General features: G+C 34.1%; 1 protein-coding gene across 3 annotated transcripts in view; it reads right to left on the reverse strand.

Annotated features, from left to right (window-relative positions):
- Positions 1-723: 723 nt before the first annotated feature.
- The window catches only part of SLC35F5 (solute carrier family 35 member F5), a 135490-nt gene continuing 118418 nt past the window's right edge, over positions 724-17795 (reverse strand). For all 3 annotated transcript variants that reach the window (XM_060016921.1, XM_060016922.1, XM_060016920.1), the window contains 6 exons: positions 16832-16936; positions 13489-13648; positions 8835-8925; positions 5348-5502; positions 4743-4829; positions 724-1586 (listed from right to left, as the gene is read on the reverse strand). In XM_060016921.1, the coding sequence (XP_059872904.1) occupies positions 4754-4829; positions 5348-5502; positions 8835-8925; positions 13489-13648; positions 16832-16936 (587 nt within the window). In that variant the 3' untranslated portion in view covers positions 724-1586; positions 4743-4753. The remainder of the gene's footprint in view (positions 1587-4742; positions 4830-5347; positions 5503-8834; positions 8926-13488; positions 13649-16831; positions 16937-17795) is intronic.

Below are 17795 nucleotides of genomic sequence, written 5' to 3' on the forward strand. Positions count from 1 at the left end.
TGAGTAACTGAAATGTACTTCATTAGTTCTTTTCAAGAGAAAATTTCTTCGAGGTCCACATTCTTTACATGCCTTTAACCTGTGCCAAGCTCACAAAATCAGGATTCTTTTCGGTTTAAGATTTATTGGTGGCACCAAATAGGATAACATCTATTTTTAAAATCTAATGTTATCAACAATCTTTTAAATTAATATAATATAAAATCTCAGGACAAGCAGAAAGATGGCTAAACTTCATTTTAGACTTACGGTAACATCGAAGCAAATTTTAAGAACGTGAATAAGACGAACTGAAGCTAAATATTGCAAAGGGAATTTTTAAAAAACAGATGTGTTAAGAAATTTTGAAGAGAAAGGAACTAATCTCACAAAACTTGAGAAGGAAATACGTTCTGATTAATCAAAAGCCTGGATGAATCCTGAGACATACATTCATCCTCTGAGGGCTACAGTGAGTAGAGTCCAGGAGCTGCTGCACAATAAGGACATATAAGACCTAAGTTTAAAAGTTAAAATCAGAAGTATTTATATTTAATTTAAACTTGGTAAAGGAAATCTCCAAATGTAATTTTTAAAGTAGAATTTCTTCTTGACTTCCTTCTTTGGTTTTTAACCATAAAAATTTATTTAGGAAAACTAAAATTATTTAAAGAAGAGGCATCCAGTTCTAGGATAATTTGGCACATTTATATGTGGAAAAAATCAGAAACCAATTGATAGATCTATAATACACACACATATATATAAACATTTTATTTTAATAATACTCTTTATCACTTCAATTTACATCATTCCATTATGAAAATGTTTAATTGAAGAGAGGATATTTCTTCAAAACTCTAAATAAGCAGAGCTTTATCAATTAAACTTACAGCAATACAGTCTTTAGAAGTACATGATTCTTCATTTTACAATAATACTTCTCCTTTAAAAATTTGTCATGGTTTGTCACAGATTTAAAGTAGAAGGCACCTAATGCTATGAAAGGATAATACAGTATATGTAGTGTAAGTGAACCAGATCTTTTCTCAAATATCGATTCTTTCTAAAGTCCTACCAAATTTGTGTGAATATATTTGCTGCATAAATTAAACATTTTTCGTGTTGTTACTTTGTAATATTCTACAAAACTCAAAAATATAATCCGTACCTATTATAGGCAGCTTATTTTAGCATTTTACCTGTAAGAAACACCAATCTATATACTTAAAATGATTTCTTGAAAACATTTTCATAATATAGTCCAGCATTTAACAAATAATATGTGAAAATAAAGTCTCCAGAACATTAAAATTTTATCCCTTGATTAGTCCAAATTATTTCATCAGCTGAATTCCTTGAGATGTGTAAGGCAGGTTGGTCCTTTAGATGGACTGTAGACTGAAACTTCCTATAACTGTAGTGATATGTACACAGCTACATAGCAAAGTACTTCATTATGAAAATGAAGAAAACGGACAAGAGGAAAATATGTTTTAGAGTTCCAAAGAACTGAAACTGTTATTTTTCAGACTAGGCACTGAAACATTTTTCTACAAAAACTTGCCAGAGATTGTCTCTTCACCGTATATTGTTCCATTATCAAGCTAAAAATAAAAACAAACACGGGATCATCATTAGGTTACAACTGTCATAGCTTTAATTTCTATAGTTTATATTTTAAAAAGAAAATTATTTTACCATTGGAATATATATCAAACACAGCCTATATACTTAATAACTGGATACCAGAACTTGAGGTGAGTTCTAAGAACTCATGAAAGTGAGTTCTACAGCAATGTCAAAGGCTGACATCCAATACTACTTTAAGATCACATAATAACAGTTTTATTCAAGGTACATTCCACCATTACCCCTGTCAAGACAAAGACTGCTGCCCAACCTGCCCTACTTTATTCTACTCTATTGTAGTCCATCTTCTTCAGTCTTCACTATCTCCTCTTTATCCAGCTCTCACTTCCAAAAATATCTGGGTGAGGGTGGGTATGAGTGTGAGTATGGGAATAATGCACAGCATACTAGGGAGGGAAAATGTATAAATTATAGCATTAAAAAGCTTTAAAGAATAACTATTTGCATTTTTTTAATTTTAAAAATTAAAACAATTTTAAAAGAGCAAAATATATATAGTTCTACTCTGTCCCCAAAACCTCAGTAAAAAGATAATAAAGGGATTTTTTTAAAAAAGTATAAACCACATGGACATAGAGAAGAACAGAGACAAGAAAAGAGCAGCCAACTCTTAGCTAGCAATGAAGAAATACAACCAGATGCCTCTGTAAGGAGGGGTGAAGAAACAACTAAAAGTAGGCAGATTGGTACAAAGTTTATAGAAAAAGCAGTCAGACACTCAGATGCCTGCCCCTCACGTTTCACAGCTGGTCAAGTGCCTCTTCTCTATCCCAGGAGAAGATCTGAGGTTTATTCTCCAAAAAGAGTAGTAACAGAGGGTCTCTGGACTGGGGAAATGCCAGGCACAATCCTACATGGCTCAGGTAAAAGTAACATTTATATAGGCATAACAATGTAAACACTGATTACACATCTATTCAAAATCACAGGATAAATATCCTGGGATGATGAGGAGGTAGGAATGATACAGGGCTGGAAGGCAGGCAAGTGCGGTGGGAGCAGAGGAGGGGGAAACTGAAAGTAACCTGTCCTCATGTGCCATAGTGGGAAAACCAGCTGAAGAGGCCTGAAACTGAGAAATCAAGAAATAGAAGTATAAGCATGGTACTTAGATGGAGAGGAAAATACGAAACAAATCAATGAAGAGTTTAAAGAGACTCCTCAGGGTGGGAAAAGAATGAAAGCAGGATAGGCAGTGCAGGGCAGGGGATAGCTGCATTGTACAATAAGAATTGTAGAATTCTAATTCTTCAAACTATGTGCATATATAACCATCCTAAGAGGAAAAACTAGAATAAAAAAAGACCAATCAAAGAAAAACATAAAACCAAGACAAATAGCCTTGGGTTAGAGGTGAATTTACCATGAAGATAAACTTAAGCTTCATGGCCAATGTGAGTGCAAGGAGTTGACAGGAGTTGTTCAATGTTCTAGGTGAAGAGGGGAAGCCCAGGTGTAATCAAGAAACATTTCAATATAAATCGTCTAAAGTTATCTCAGAAGAAAGGGACAAGAATTTCCAGAATTTCAGTAATTTATTGTGATCTCTTGCTCTAAATAAATAATTGCTTTCCTACCTACCAAAGATATACGGTGGATATATTTCAAGGACTCATTAAGAGAAACATAAACTATCACGTACTCTTTCTGTCATGTAAGAAATATACAAGATACTATTTCTTAAAATTAAAAAAAAATGTGGAAATGTTCTCAAAACATTGTTAAGTGAAAAGCATAGTCAGAGAATCAGGATATATATTGTGCGAGTTGTGGTAAACACACACACATACATGGAGAAGAGACTGGATATACGCTGAAGTATTACATTTTTTCTTAATTTTATACTCAGAAAAAAATATTTTTCTAAAGTGTATCATTAAGTAAAATGATGACCATTAGCATGAATATAAGTAATAGTTAAAACTTGGAATCACAGGCTTCCCTGATGGCGCAGTGGTTGAGAGTCCGTCTGCTGATGCAGGGGACGCGGGTTCGTGCCCCAGTCCGGGAAGATCCCACATGCCATGGAGCGGCTGGGCCCGTGAGCCGTGGCCACTGGGCCTGCGCATCCGGAGCCTGTGCTCCGCGACAGGAGAGGCCACAGCAGTGAGAGGCCCGCGTACCGCAAAAAAAACCCAAAAAAACTTGGAATCACTTGTGATTATTTTGTAGAATATAGAAATAGCAAATCACAATGTTTTGTACCTGGATCTAACAGCGTTGTAGTTCAAGTATAATTTAATTTTAAAAAATAGATAAAAAATTTTTAATTGCCTTATTTTAGGACCATCTTGGCAATTTCCACAAGAAAGCTCGTTAGAATATTGACTGGGATTGCACTCAATCTATAGATCAGTTTAGGGATAACTGGCTTTTTAATAGTACATCTTAATGGGTTGAGTCATTCAACCCATGAACACATTATTATATCTCTCCATTTACTCATATCTCTAATTTTTCTCTGAATTATTTTTTAGTTTTCCATCTACAAGTCTTGTACAATGTTTGTTAAATGTACTTGTAGGTATTTTTAAAAGTTCATTGTTTATGGAATTTTTCTTAACTTCATTTAATTATTGTTCATTGCTACATATAGAAATAATAGGAAGATTTTTTTATATTGACACTGTATATGTGATCTTGCTAAACTCAATTATTCTAGTAACTTTTTTTGCTAATTCCTTAGAATTTCTAAATATAATCATGCAATCTACAACTGAATACAATTTTACTTCTTCCTTTTCAAAAAGCAAACAAACCAACCAAACTTGGGAATCACTTAATTTGACTCAGGTACTGTATTGTATGTGTTTTAAACTTACCAAGTATTTAATTCTTCTAACAACTTTGTGAGGGAGGTTCTACTGCAACCCCATTTTACAGATAAGAAAGCTGAGGCACAGTGAGGTTAAGAACGTTGCATAAAGTCACAGAGCTAGTACATAGAGAAGCTGGAATTGGAACCCATGAAGTTTGACTCCAGAATTGGACTCCCTTAGCCTCTAAGCTGTATTGCCTCTCAAACAACTAATAATGGAAAATCGATTCTGTATTTGAGCAATACAAGAATAAGAACCTTATTCAATACTACTGTCAGCTAACATACAAACCTGGACTACAGCTAACTAGCTCCATCCTCCTGAGAAACACCATGCATAGGAATGAGACTCTCACACTGTTCGCTGTCTTCTGGAACCCTTAAAAAAAGACAATAGTTAGGAAAGCTTTAGACCTAAGGAACCCTTAAAAATGATCTACTCCACTGGCTGAGGCTTGAGGTCAGACCTAAGACAAGGTCAAGATTCCCCAACAAATTGTCCCAAATTCTTTTTAGAGTAGAATGTATAAAGGTTTCTCTCTCTTAAAAAGAAAGAAATTGAAAAAAAATGGAGGCAATGTTATCATATTTTATTATGAATTTTTTTCAAACAAACAAATGTTTGCTACATTTAAATTTGTTTTAGCAAAGCAGTAAGCACTTTGGTTGTACCTGTGAATCAAAACATTTTTTTTTTTTTTAAAAAAGCAGTTGGGAAGAAACTATCTTATCACCTGAAGGGTCTGAAAAATTCTTTTATCTGGCACTGTACATATAAAATTATAATCTTTTAAAAATTCTTCACAGAATCTCTAAAAAGCTAGGCCAGCATGATATGATTCCTAATTTACTTAGTAAACATTATTTTTAAAAAATCTGTATTAGAACTTAACCTACCTCTGAATTCGATGTTTTCTGCATATAAAGGCAAAAATTCTTCTGATTCCCACCATCACAGGATCCCAATTATTATAATGGCACAGGAGAGTTACAATAAAAAATGAAAAAAATACAGGGATAGCGCCTGCAAAAAATAACCAAGAAAACTGCACCTAAAAATAAGAGACAGAAGAAAAACAAAACACCCACAATTACCATTAAGACAATTTTCCCTTTAACGTAAGTTTTCCACTTATGATAACTTGCAGGAATAAAGTAAAACACCAAGAAAATAATACTAATCTTTGACAACATTTTAAGTATGTTATTATTAAATATAAGGATTCAGGACTTCAACATATTAACCACTTGCTTAAATTACCAACAAAAATACTTCTTGCTTGGAAAATAGCCTAAAGGAAAGCATGCTTTTCACTAATAAGTACAGGCATAGTACATAAGAAACAGAATTATGAAATTTTAAGCATTTGCCTTACACATCACATTGCCCATATTTTCTTTACTGATTACTGCCTGTTCTCAAGTTGATTCTTCCCCTTTAGTTCCTGAAGTCATTTTTAAAAACTCCCACTTTTGAAAAACTAGGTTATGCTATTGCTATGATATGTTGTGTTATGTTATGGTTCTTAAGACAGTACTAAAAACAGATGAAACTCAAGTAAAACTTTTGCAAACATTTTATTGATGAAATATAGCTTGATTATCTAGTAACAAATGAAACAGAAATTTTCAAAAGGAAATCATAACTAAGTAAAATAAAGATTACAAAGAGAAATACTTTCAGGGGTGAGGAGCCCTCAGATTGCTAAGCCTGACCCTCCAATCCATCATTTTATCAGGGTCGTCAAGAAAATTAAAAATGAGACACCATAAAGTTACCAAAACAAAAAAAAAAATCATTCTTTCCTTTACCATCTAGATTCAACTAAGGATCAAAAACAATTGCTAAAAAGAGCCTGCACTGATTAACTATTGAGACTCAGCTGCAACACACTGGTGGTTTGCTTTCAAAATAATGACAAAAACAGTAACTCCTATCTTCAAAATAGGGAAGAAAAATTGCTTGCCCTCTCTAAGCATTAAAAAAATGAGGCTGAGAATCAAAGGCAAGACTCCCTCTTGTGGAAAACATATACTATTCCATTTCATACCACCCATTACTCAGAGTAAAGGGGTTTTGTGAGAATAATGGTTTCTTTTATGAGGGACTCATAATGCGTAACACAAGAAAAACCACGGACAACTTTTAACATGCACGTCCTGCTTGTGTGGTACACACAAACAGGCTGAGTCAGGATAAGAACACCCAGCAGTAAGTACTAAAAAGCCTTCACACTGTTATCAAAGTATTGGTATAACATATTCTTGGAATATTTGCCAGAATATTTAATAATCTAGAAAAACCATGATGAACTTAAATGACCGAAGAAAGGAAACAGTATAAAGAACTTCTGACTAATGAGAGTTAAAAATGCAGATATAGTTGATAGAATGATTTCATGAATATTCAACTAAAAACCCTATTTTAGAACTGAAAAAAGCAAACTTTATAAAGGTAAGTAAAACTCTAGATGACTTTTAAAGGCAAAGTTCACTTTTAACAATGCAGCTATTTATATGCTGCTGAATAATTGAAAAAAACTTTTAATTTGATTTCCAACAAGCTATGAAGACAATTTTTTTTAATGAAGACATTTATTAACAATGAAAACTGCCTAAGTAAACAAAAAGAGTCTAACTCCTGAATATATCTGAATATAAACCTGAAAACAATCAGGGATGCTTCCTATTATACCAAATACCAATAGGTTAAAAAAATATACATTTTAAGCTCAATAAATAAAGTTGATAAATGCTAAAATTTCAGAAATTATATATAAATATGCTTGGATATTAGAACAAAAAAAAAACCCAGGAAAGTAGGTTTCTCCTACCATGTTTCTATTACAGGTCTGGGGCATACCCTGCTACTTTTACCAGAAGGTATCTTCCTGCCCTCAATTCCCACCAAAGGCCCAGCCTACTCATTTAACTGATTCCCTAATCTTGATGCAAAGACAATCAAGAAATGACTGTTGGTATGTTTTTCTAATCTATTATATATACATACATTTTTCCCTTGTGTTTTGCCTTCATCTTAAAATATTTGAACAAATGACATAATCATTTAATCAAATTAAATCCGCTGTTACAGTTCTTTTTAAAAAATTCAAAAGTAAAATTAACCTTCAATTTTTATTTTTCAAATCTGCAAAAAAGTCGATGTTTTCAAAGTATCAGTATGGTAAAGTTCATTTACACAGCAATCTACCAAAATCCTCTAATAAGCAGCACTTCCCTAGTTTCACTAGAATAATTTTGGTTGATATTCAAGATTATGACCCTGAGATATGGAAAGACCTGGATATTATTTAATGATTTAATGATGCATAACTTTAGTGTTACATATATTTTATAATATTCACATTTTTTGAAAATGCATGGTATATGTAAGATAAGTAATTCTCAATTACAAAAATTTCCATTCTTAACCATGACAGATAAATTAGAATTTATTGAACCATAAAACAAAATTAAATACCACAGAATTGTTTTTTTAAATAAAGAGGATACATATCACTGAGAGTATTTTGCCTTTATCCTAAAAACTGCATGAAGATCTAAAGAAAAATAAAAATCTGATTTTAACTTCTACGCATTATAAGTCTTTGGGCTTTCAAGTATTTCTTCTTCGAACTATATTAAACCAAACCACACACACACATTGTTTTTTTACTTAATATTGTCATTAAAAGCTTACAAATATTAAACTGAGTGATAAAAGGCTCCACATCTTTTAGTGTGAGCCAGTGGCACATCTTTTTCTCCCTAGTACCCCTAGAAGCACTAAAGAAACTTCTCCCTTTGGGCTGCTGGGAGGGACTCTCCACCTCAATTCTCTTTTCTGCAATGTTATCACGGCCAGCATTTATCAAAAGAACCTTCACATTCAGACCAGGACTTCACAGACGAGGAAAGGAGTACCCGCCTTGGTGAGTCCAGACAGAAATGAGCAATCACTGAGAAACGACGTTATTCCTGTGCCGCTCACATCTATGGGAGTATTAACATAGTGTTAAGAAACCTTTGGAGTCTATGTTAGAAATCAAAACACTACTATTTATATGATTAAACTATATCCCCTATTCCATACCACTGACTCACCAAAGAACATCTGGAACATAATCAGCTCCAAAACTGGAGAACTATATATAAAGACACTGCCCTTAATTTAGAAATTAAGGAAAAATATTGAAAGGTTAAAAAATGCAACACATTACCCATTTCTTTGGTACTTTTTATATCTCTTTGTAGTAAAACAGCTTGGAAGAGAAGGCATCAAGTATTATTCATGGTCGTCTTTATAATTTAGTCACATTCCTTACCTTTCATTAGCTCTGTTTTAATAATACACTTAAAATATCTAATAAATAGTTTGCCTTACCTTTTGCATACACATGTCAGCTATTATGGACAGAGGTATTGTAAGGCTTAGTGCAAGTGTGCCTATCAGTGATGAGGTAAGAAAGCAGCCCCTAAAAAGAAAAAAGAAAATATACATTTCCATATCAAAAAAGTAAAAGAACCGAAGAAAAACAATGATCAGAAACTATCTATCTTACAACATAGGCAAGAGAGATCAGGAGCAAAAATAAAAGCTCAGGATGGACTAAGACATAATGAAAAATAAAGTTACTAAGATCATTCTTACAGTTTATCTTCAAATATTAAAAATCCAATATATAAGTATACAAATTTCAAAAGACTTTATGCTATTTTCTAGATCTGCTTACAGACGTTATTCAACTTTTGATGTATAGCTTATATTTTATTAACATTTTTAATAAAACTGTCAAAAGAGTTGTTATAGTTTTGTGATAATGATACTCAGCTAACAAAGGAAACAGCTATATTAAAATTTCAGGACAATACCTCATAACACAGACTTTAACAAAGTGATAAGCCAACAGGTGGGTCTGTCATTAAAGCAAAAATATCTCACCCTCATTAAAAACTAAAGTAGTCTTTAGATGTGTGCTGCTCTTTTGATTTGGCTTAATATCGGAAAAAAAGAACTTGAGTATTTTTCAGGGATATTTCCTTGTTGTTTTTCATTTTTCTAACAATTGTCCTAACAAAACCTAAGCTCTTCATTTTATTTTCACCTTGAACTATCAATGTTGGTATCAAATTTTGACAGATCAATTGCATATAATTTTATATAGTTGAAGGAAAAAAGTGAAGGAAAGCATTATATTGAATAGATATTTGGGTATATAAGAAGAAAATGAATTATAGGCCAAGATAAAACCATAATGTATATAATTAGGACTACAGACCCATGGAAATTATAGGTAAGTAAATTCTAGCTCAGTATATGTTAAGATTAACAATGCTGTCCTACAATAAAAGAGGCTATCTCTTGATAAAGTGTCACTTGAAGTATTCACCAGAGGCTGGACAATTAGTTCTTATTGATGTGGTAAAGAAAACTCAAGCGCTAGTCCACTATTCATGAGCTGATCTGTGAAAAGAGGGTTCAGGGATCAAATATCATTTTTTTAAATTAAAAAAATTTTAAATTAATTAATTTATTTATTTATTGGCCACACTGCAAGACTTGCAGGCGGGATCTTAGTTCCAGGACCAGGAATCAAACCGGGGCCCCCACAGGGAAAGCGCTGAGTCCTAACCACTGGACCACCAGGGAATTCTCTTGTTTTTTTTTTTAATGCAGTATATGTTCTTAGAGATTTATAATGCAAAGTAGAATCACACTGAGTCTGAGATGAAGTATTAAAAACCCTGTTTGACTTATACCAGCTTTTCCCAATTTAGCTGATGGCTGAATACATCTGATTTATTTTTTTTAATTAATTAATTTACTTATTTATCTTTTGGCCGAGGCACGCGGCACGCAGGATCTTAGTTCCATAACCAGGGATCGAACCTGTGCCCCCTGCAGTGGAAGCGCAGAGTCCTAACCACCAGACCACCAGGGAATTCCCCATTTGATCTATTATTCATTCAACATGCTCCAGGAAATGCTAAGACAGAGGACTAGGTGGATAATCTCACATCTATACTAGCAGTACAATATATGGAGTTAACAGTGCACTTAAAAAATTTTTTTTCCAATGAACAATGAGTGACAAGTACACATCTTTAATTTCCAAAAAATTCACAACTGCACTTCTAAATCTTTAGTATACTACTCAGCACCTGATTATATATGCTGAAGTTTGTTGTCTATTTATAGTTAAACATACAATAATCTTGCCTTCCTAGAAAGAAATCATCATACACGCAAAGATTATGACTTCTGATTTAACTATTTTTAATGATCTAAAAAGGTACAAAATACATAGATATGCTCCTTATAACTGTTTTGAATTACCAACAACACCTAGAATTGAAGGGATATGAAGTTTGTTTCATTAATGATTAACTTACTGCTTTTGAATTGTAACCATAAGTACTCTTAAATGCTTGAGTGTAGAAGTATATCTGAAAAATAAACTTTTGAGGTCCTGCAAAATCCACCCCAGGTAAGGATAAACATAGCTTTGATCATAATATATGATCTTGAGTGTCCAGTTTAGTCAACAATAAACACTCATATACACAGTTGGAAATATACATTGTGTTCCTTCTGTAGAGAATAACTTTGCAATTCTCTCAAAATCAGAAGTCTACACGTTTGGGGCTTTCCTGGTGGCGCAGTGGTTGAGAGTCTGCCTGCCGATGCAGGGGACACGGGTTCGTGCCCCGGTCCGGGAGGATCCCACGTGCCGCGGAGCGGCTGGGCCTGTGAGCCATGGCCGCTGGGCCTGCGTGTCCGGAGCCTGTGCTGCGCAGCGGGAGAACCCACAACAGTGAAAGGCCTGCGTACCGCAAAAAAAAAAAAGTCTACACGTTTGATTCAGTCTTTTCAGTATTTATCCTATAGAATACTTACATGTATATGCAAAAACATATATGAGGATGTTCAATGCCATATTATTTACAAAGCAGAAGACTACAAACTAAAAGATCTCTCAAGAAGGAACTGGTAAAACACATTATGTTCTATGCATTACGTTACATAATAGATTGGAGCATAACAGATTAGAGTACTACATAGGCTTTAAAAAAATGAATCTAGTGGCTGATATGTAAAGATTTACAAGACAGTAATTTGTGTATAGAATGATATCCATAGTTTGCATGTTAAAAATAAAACAAATTGGAGTGGGGAGGATTAAGAGACTGATAACACACTTCTGTATATACAGACAATTTTGCAGAAGGCTTAGAAGTTAATAGTGGTTGCCTCTGGGGAAAAGAAATGAAAATGTGGGGCAGAAGGGAGATTACCTTTTCATTGTAATCCATTTTGTACACTTTTGTATGGATTACTCTCGTAATTTAAAAAAAGTTAAATACAAAAAGAATAAAAATATTTCAAAACATGTTATTTATTATTTAACTATAAAATTTTCCAAGGGAGCAAACTCAGGAAAGCTCACATAACAGAGAGATTACATATGACACAACTCATATTCATTCAACCCCAAAGCCTACATTAAAATCTGCTGACATAATGAAACTCTAGTGTATATATTTATTAAAAATAACTCTCTCGATAAAGAATGAGAATTTTAGTATTTGTAAATTTGTGGTATAGTCCATGTTCATTATGAGTCTCAATGTAATACGAACCATACTAAACCTTTCTCTTGTCTAATATCCAAAAATTTTTAAAAATTACTTCTTTCAAATATGTAAAAACTCCTTGCTTTGAAATTTTCTAATCTAAGCTAAACTTAGAAAAGTAGGGAATACAAACTTCTGTTAAAATACAGTGAGTGCATAATTGTTTAAAGCATATGGTTCACCGGGTTGAACCCTATGAAACTGCCATCAAAAATGGTTTAAGATCAACAATTCCTTATGGTGCAACTAAGTTCAATCAAAACACTACCAGTAAGCAGTTTCATCTGCCCAGAACCAAGAGTGGAAAGAGGCAAGAGAAATGATAGAACAAAAGAATGAGACATATGGTATATATTAATATATAAAATAAAATATATAATTCTTTTTGGTTAAAAAAAAACGAGCACCTCAAATAATTTGTACAAAATGAGAAGATTTTGATATCAAAGAGTTTTAGATCAGCAAAGGAATTTAATTACACAAATTACTACATACAAAGTAAATCTTTAAGTACTACACGAAAGGGAATGAGTACAGAGGATATCAAGAAAATAGAGATATTTCCTTAATTGGAGAGGGGAGAGAAATGTAGGCAGAGCATTAAGGAAGACTTGATGGAAAAGGCTATTTTTGTTGCAGTCTTTTGCAAGGGAAAACTAGTCAGTAGTCTTAAATGGTATATAATAAAATACATTTAGGAGTTTAGGTACAATTTGTGTTTCTTTTTAAGTTCGTATTAGATGGAAACAGGAGTAAGTATTAAGCTCTCTATTTGAAGTTTTCTTAAACTCCATATATGATACTGCTGTCAAACTATTTTAAGATTATCATCATATATCAACATAGTTGATATTACAACATATCAAACTACGTTAAAATCTCAAGTTAATCGGAGCTTAGGGTTTATATATCTGCCTCACTCATATGAAAAGTCCTGAGAATAAACAAAACAAAAAAGTCTATGAGCAACCAAACAGACATTCCAAAGTCTCCTGAATAAGCAAAGTCTCCAGATTCTCACTTAGAATTCATGTATTCATACCTGGGATACACATCTCCTAAGTGTGACTGTCCATTAGATAATGATGCCTTTAATTAGCATAACACTCTACTTTCTAAAACATTCTATAAATTCAGATCATTCATATTCATTTATTCGTTCAGCAAAATTCACGAGCTCCTTCTATGTGCAAGCCACTACTCTATGCAATGGGTACACAGAAATTAAAAAAACAAAACACAGTTCCTGCTCTAATGGGGTTACTGTATCAAGCTATAAGTGTGTGGGGTGGGAAGGTGCACAGGAGGGGCCATCAGAAGACAGAAGAAATAGAAATGCTTAAACTAGCCAAAAGTCAGTAAACTCATAACTAATAAACCATAGGGTAATAAACAGTACATACCACAACCACAGGAACTCTGAGAGCACTGTTCCAATAAGGCCATTAATGATAATGCACATTAATACTACTTTATTGGGAAACTCAAAGTCCTCAAATCCAGTATAATGAAGTAAAAAGAAACCTGGCCATAAGAGCAGCAGATTAAAGAGACCTACAAAACCTAAACATGTATAGAAGAGAGAAAAGTTAGTAACTGTGATTTATTTCAATTTTCCAAACTTATAACTCTACAATAAGAAAACGTTAGATTTTGCACAAAGGGCTTCAACAGGTTTCCTTAACTGAAATTTCTGTTACTTTTTTTTTTTTTCCTGTTACTTTTGTTTTTAAGTAAGTCTTATGGAGAGATCAACACAAGAAAAAACTTTATCAGGCAACTGGTGATCACTGAGTCTTCAAGGTTCAACTATCCCACTGCATGGAGCAACTACTGCAGAACAAACCACTTAGAACAATTCAGAAAGAAGGGTTGCTAATCTTAGATTATAATAATGTAGTGTCCTAGAACTTAAAGGAATAACTGGTGCGTGTATGTGTGTGTGTATTCAGCCTAAATTATTAAGAGGAACTAGACGGTTTACTCTCTGATTCGAATCATATTTATGTTTAAAGCACCCGTGCTATGCTAGGAATAATGGAGGAGGGTCCCCTAAAAAGATAAAATTTTTGCTTCCTGCCTTCCCAAGAGCTCATAAGCTAGTCTGTGAGATTACACACATACGCCAATAGCTATTCAAGTATGAACTAAGCATGGACTATGTGTAAAGGAAGGCTATAATATTTAGTGGTTAAGTGTGTGCTCTGCCGTCTGATTGCCCTGGGTTCCAATCCCAGCTCTACCATTCACTAGTACTGTAATCTTTAGGCAAACTTTAGGCAAGATGCTCAACCTCTTATAAACCTCAGTTTTCCAATCTATAAGTGTAAAACAATATTTAATTAGGTTACTAGGAAGATTAGACAAACATAAAATACAACACAGTACATGGCATGGAGTAAACAGTTAATAAAGGCTAGCTATTATTATTATAGAAACGTAAGCTTATATAAGACTACAACATGTGAATGTAAAGAAAAAAATATTATAATCTTATAGTAGTTTTTATTGGACTTTGTATATAGTTTAACACCACAATTCCACTATGAGATCCAGAGGTAACTATAGAGCTTTCCTAAAAGAAAATTAAATTACAGTAGGTATGTATTTTATATCTGCTGCTAAATAATAAACTAGTATTTAGGATGCCTAGTTAAATCTTAATAGGGCTGGAGCACCTACTCTTATCTGCTGCTGAAGACTCACAAGACCTGCCTTCTCTGAAGGACTGTCTTGGACAGCGACCAGGTCTGCCTTTCCCCAGAAGTTCCCACCCCTCCCCACTCCACACCCTGCGCAGCCAAATCCTAATGGCTCTAGGCCAGGACAGCTCTGAGGAGTGCGTAGACACATTACCTGCTCCCACTGTGCTCCCTGCCCAGGGACCTGCAATGAGCTGGGCCACGCCTCAACTGTACCAGAGATCGCGTGGGTCTCTCCCCTTCTCTATTCTGCTCCTCTCACGCCCTTGCCAGTCTTTCCTGCAGAGCACCCCTTCAATGGATCTCCCGCACCAAATCCCCATCTCATACCCTGCTTCTAGGAAACCCAACTTAAGACACCTAGTGATAAAAATAAAAAGGAACAAAACAACACACGTACAGAAGGCTTGTATAGTATTAAAAAGCTGTTCTAATTAAAACAGCAAAATTTGGCATTATCAAGAACCAAATCTCTTTTCTGTTCCCTGAACTATGAAACCTATGAAAACCCATATTTAGTAACAACTTTTGGATCTAGAGATAAAAGATCCAAATCACTTCACCTATTCTCTAGACCCTCCAGAAGGCAGCCACATGCACTTCTGCTCTTCCCTAAAGTGAACACTCCAGCACAATGGATCTACTCACTGTTCCCTGCTATGCTCTGCTCACATCCCAGTGCCGAAAGAACCCTCCACGTCCCAACCCTAACGACTACTTCTCCAAACCTATCTATTCTAAAGCCCATGTCAAATTCATATTGCTTTCCATATCATGGCACATATGAAGATTAACCAAGTTATATGTCTGTTACTACTCTCCAATAAGAGTAAATAAGCAATTTTTCTTGAAAGCTGCCAATCTTAAAAAAGAACACTGTAAAACATTAACATTTTAATGCATTCCAGATGGAATTTTCTATGACTTTAAAATAAGACATCATTAAAATTATCTTCATATTTAAAGTATACTTATTGAATTCTCTACTTGAAAGGAACTTGAGTGATCACCCAGTCTAGCGGCTTTTCAAAGGTTTCATTTTTGTTCATTTTTAGGTGAAGATATACAAACTATTTTTAGCAGAAAAATCATTTCTACAAATTAAATTATAATGCTAAAAAACCAACAAAGCAGAATTGCTCCAGCAGAAGCAGCAAAGGAGTCTGAGAACCAGACTCACACATGCAACGCCACCTCCTTCCAACCTTCCCAGGATCCTCCGTAAATCAGCTACTAACCTAGTCCAATCTTCTCATTTTCAGATGAGTATGAGATAAATGAAGTTATAACAGCTAGAGTCCATGTCTCCTGGTTCCCTGTAAGCTGCACTTTGAATTCTCATCACCATGCTTCTTTATCTATTGATATTCAGATATCTTTTGTAAGATATCTTGTCAATGTGTTCTTCTTTTGCAATCCTAGATATCACAAGTCCTTTACTGAGCTGATTTCAGGCAAAGGAGAATTTATAAATCATATTAGGCATTTACCAAAATTAAGAATTGATGCCAGAAACTATAACTGGATAATTTGAAAATCTATGTCATAAAAGAATCTGAGTCTTAAAGTGTAAATGGAAAACCTTCAAAAGACCTACAATTTTTAGTAAAAACAAGTACATAGACTGAAACAGTATTATACGTATCATTTTGGGGCAGTTTCCCCAATCTTACACTTCAAAAAAGGCAAAATGTATAATACAACAGGTATACACTCACATACTTATAACAGCATAACCTGTCATATCAGTGAGGAAAATATCTGATTCACAGGCTGAAGACATTAATTTGAAAAAGGTGTTAGAAGGAATTTCTTTACCTCACACTGAGGGAACGAGCGTTTCCTCACAGGTGCACAACTATGCAGAACAAGGTAAGAGAAAAACATTGAGATCGGACTTCATAATCTTTAAAATCTAATGGTTTTAAAGAATCATATGGGGGAGTGGGGAGGAAGACTTCCCTATTCCCTCCAAAAAACAAAAATGAAAACCCTAAGTTCATCATTCAGAGTAAATAGCCTCACAAGTTAAACATAGTCTTACCAAAGAACATTGGAATATCCAATTTATCTTCTCTGTCTACTTTTCTCTTGATCATAACAATATAGACAGCATAGAGCATGGCTCCAACAAGAGACCAAATGGAACCTGTAAAAATCAAGATAATAATTTAAAGCATCTGTTCATTAACTCATTCATCACACACTTATTTAAAATCTGACACAGTCAGCTCCTATTTCAAGAAATTAGTATTCAAATATGAAAAGATACAGTATAACCCACCTTATCCATGGCCTCCAGGAATATAGGCAGGAGTTTAAAGTATAAACAAATAAATGCAAAAACATTCACCTCAATGATCTAACCAATGTTATACATGTTATATTACCAACTTTTTGGTATTTAATTTTGAAATGCATACTTCATATTGTCCCCTACATAAGCAATTATGACACCTGACACAGCCAACTTAACAATGCTTCCTTCCCTCTCTAAGCTGTTGTTTATATTGTTCTCCCCACTATGTATAACTTTTAATATACATTCTACCACCATTTTCAAGACCCTATTAAAGTCCCACCACTGCCACCGAGCATCCTCTTTCTACTCCACTGAATTTCCATCCTTGTCTTCTATTTTAGATAATGTAATACTTACTATAGTTAAATATAGTGTTATTTTATTCTCTAGGGGCTTCATTTTGTTAATCATATATTATTGATTAAAATCAAAAACTCCTTGACAACTGCAAACACATAATGTATACTTTTTAATGTTCTAAAATATCTAACATAATGTAGGGCTCACAGTACCTGCATAATAAATATGGATTCTCTTTAATATATTAACTCGCAAGAACATTTAAGTAAGCCTTTAAAAACAGCTATATAAGGTTTCCCTGGTGGCGCAGTGGTTGAGAGTCTGCCTGCCGAGGCAGGGGACACGGGTTCGTGCCCCGGTCCGGGAAGATCCCACATGCCGCGGAGCGGCTGGGCCCATGAGCCAT

Source organism: Delphinus delphis, chromosome 7 (genome assembly GCF_949987515.2).
Source record: "Delphinus delphis chromosome 7, mDelDel1.2, whole genome shotgun sequence".
NCBI lineage: Eukaryota > Metazoa > Chordata > Mammalia > Artiodactyla > Delphinidae > Delphinus > Delphinus delphis.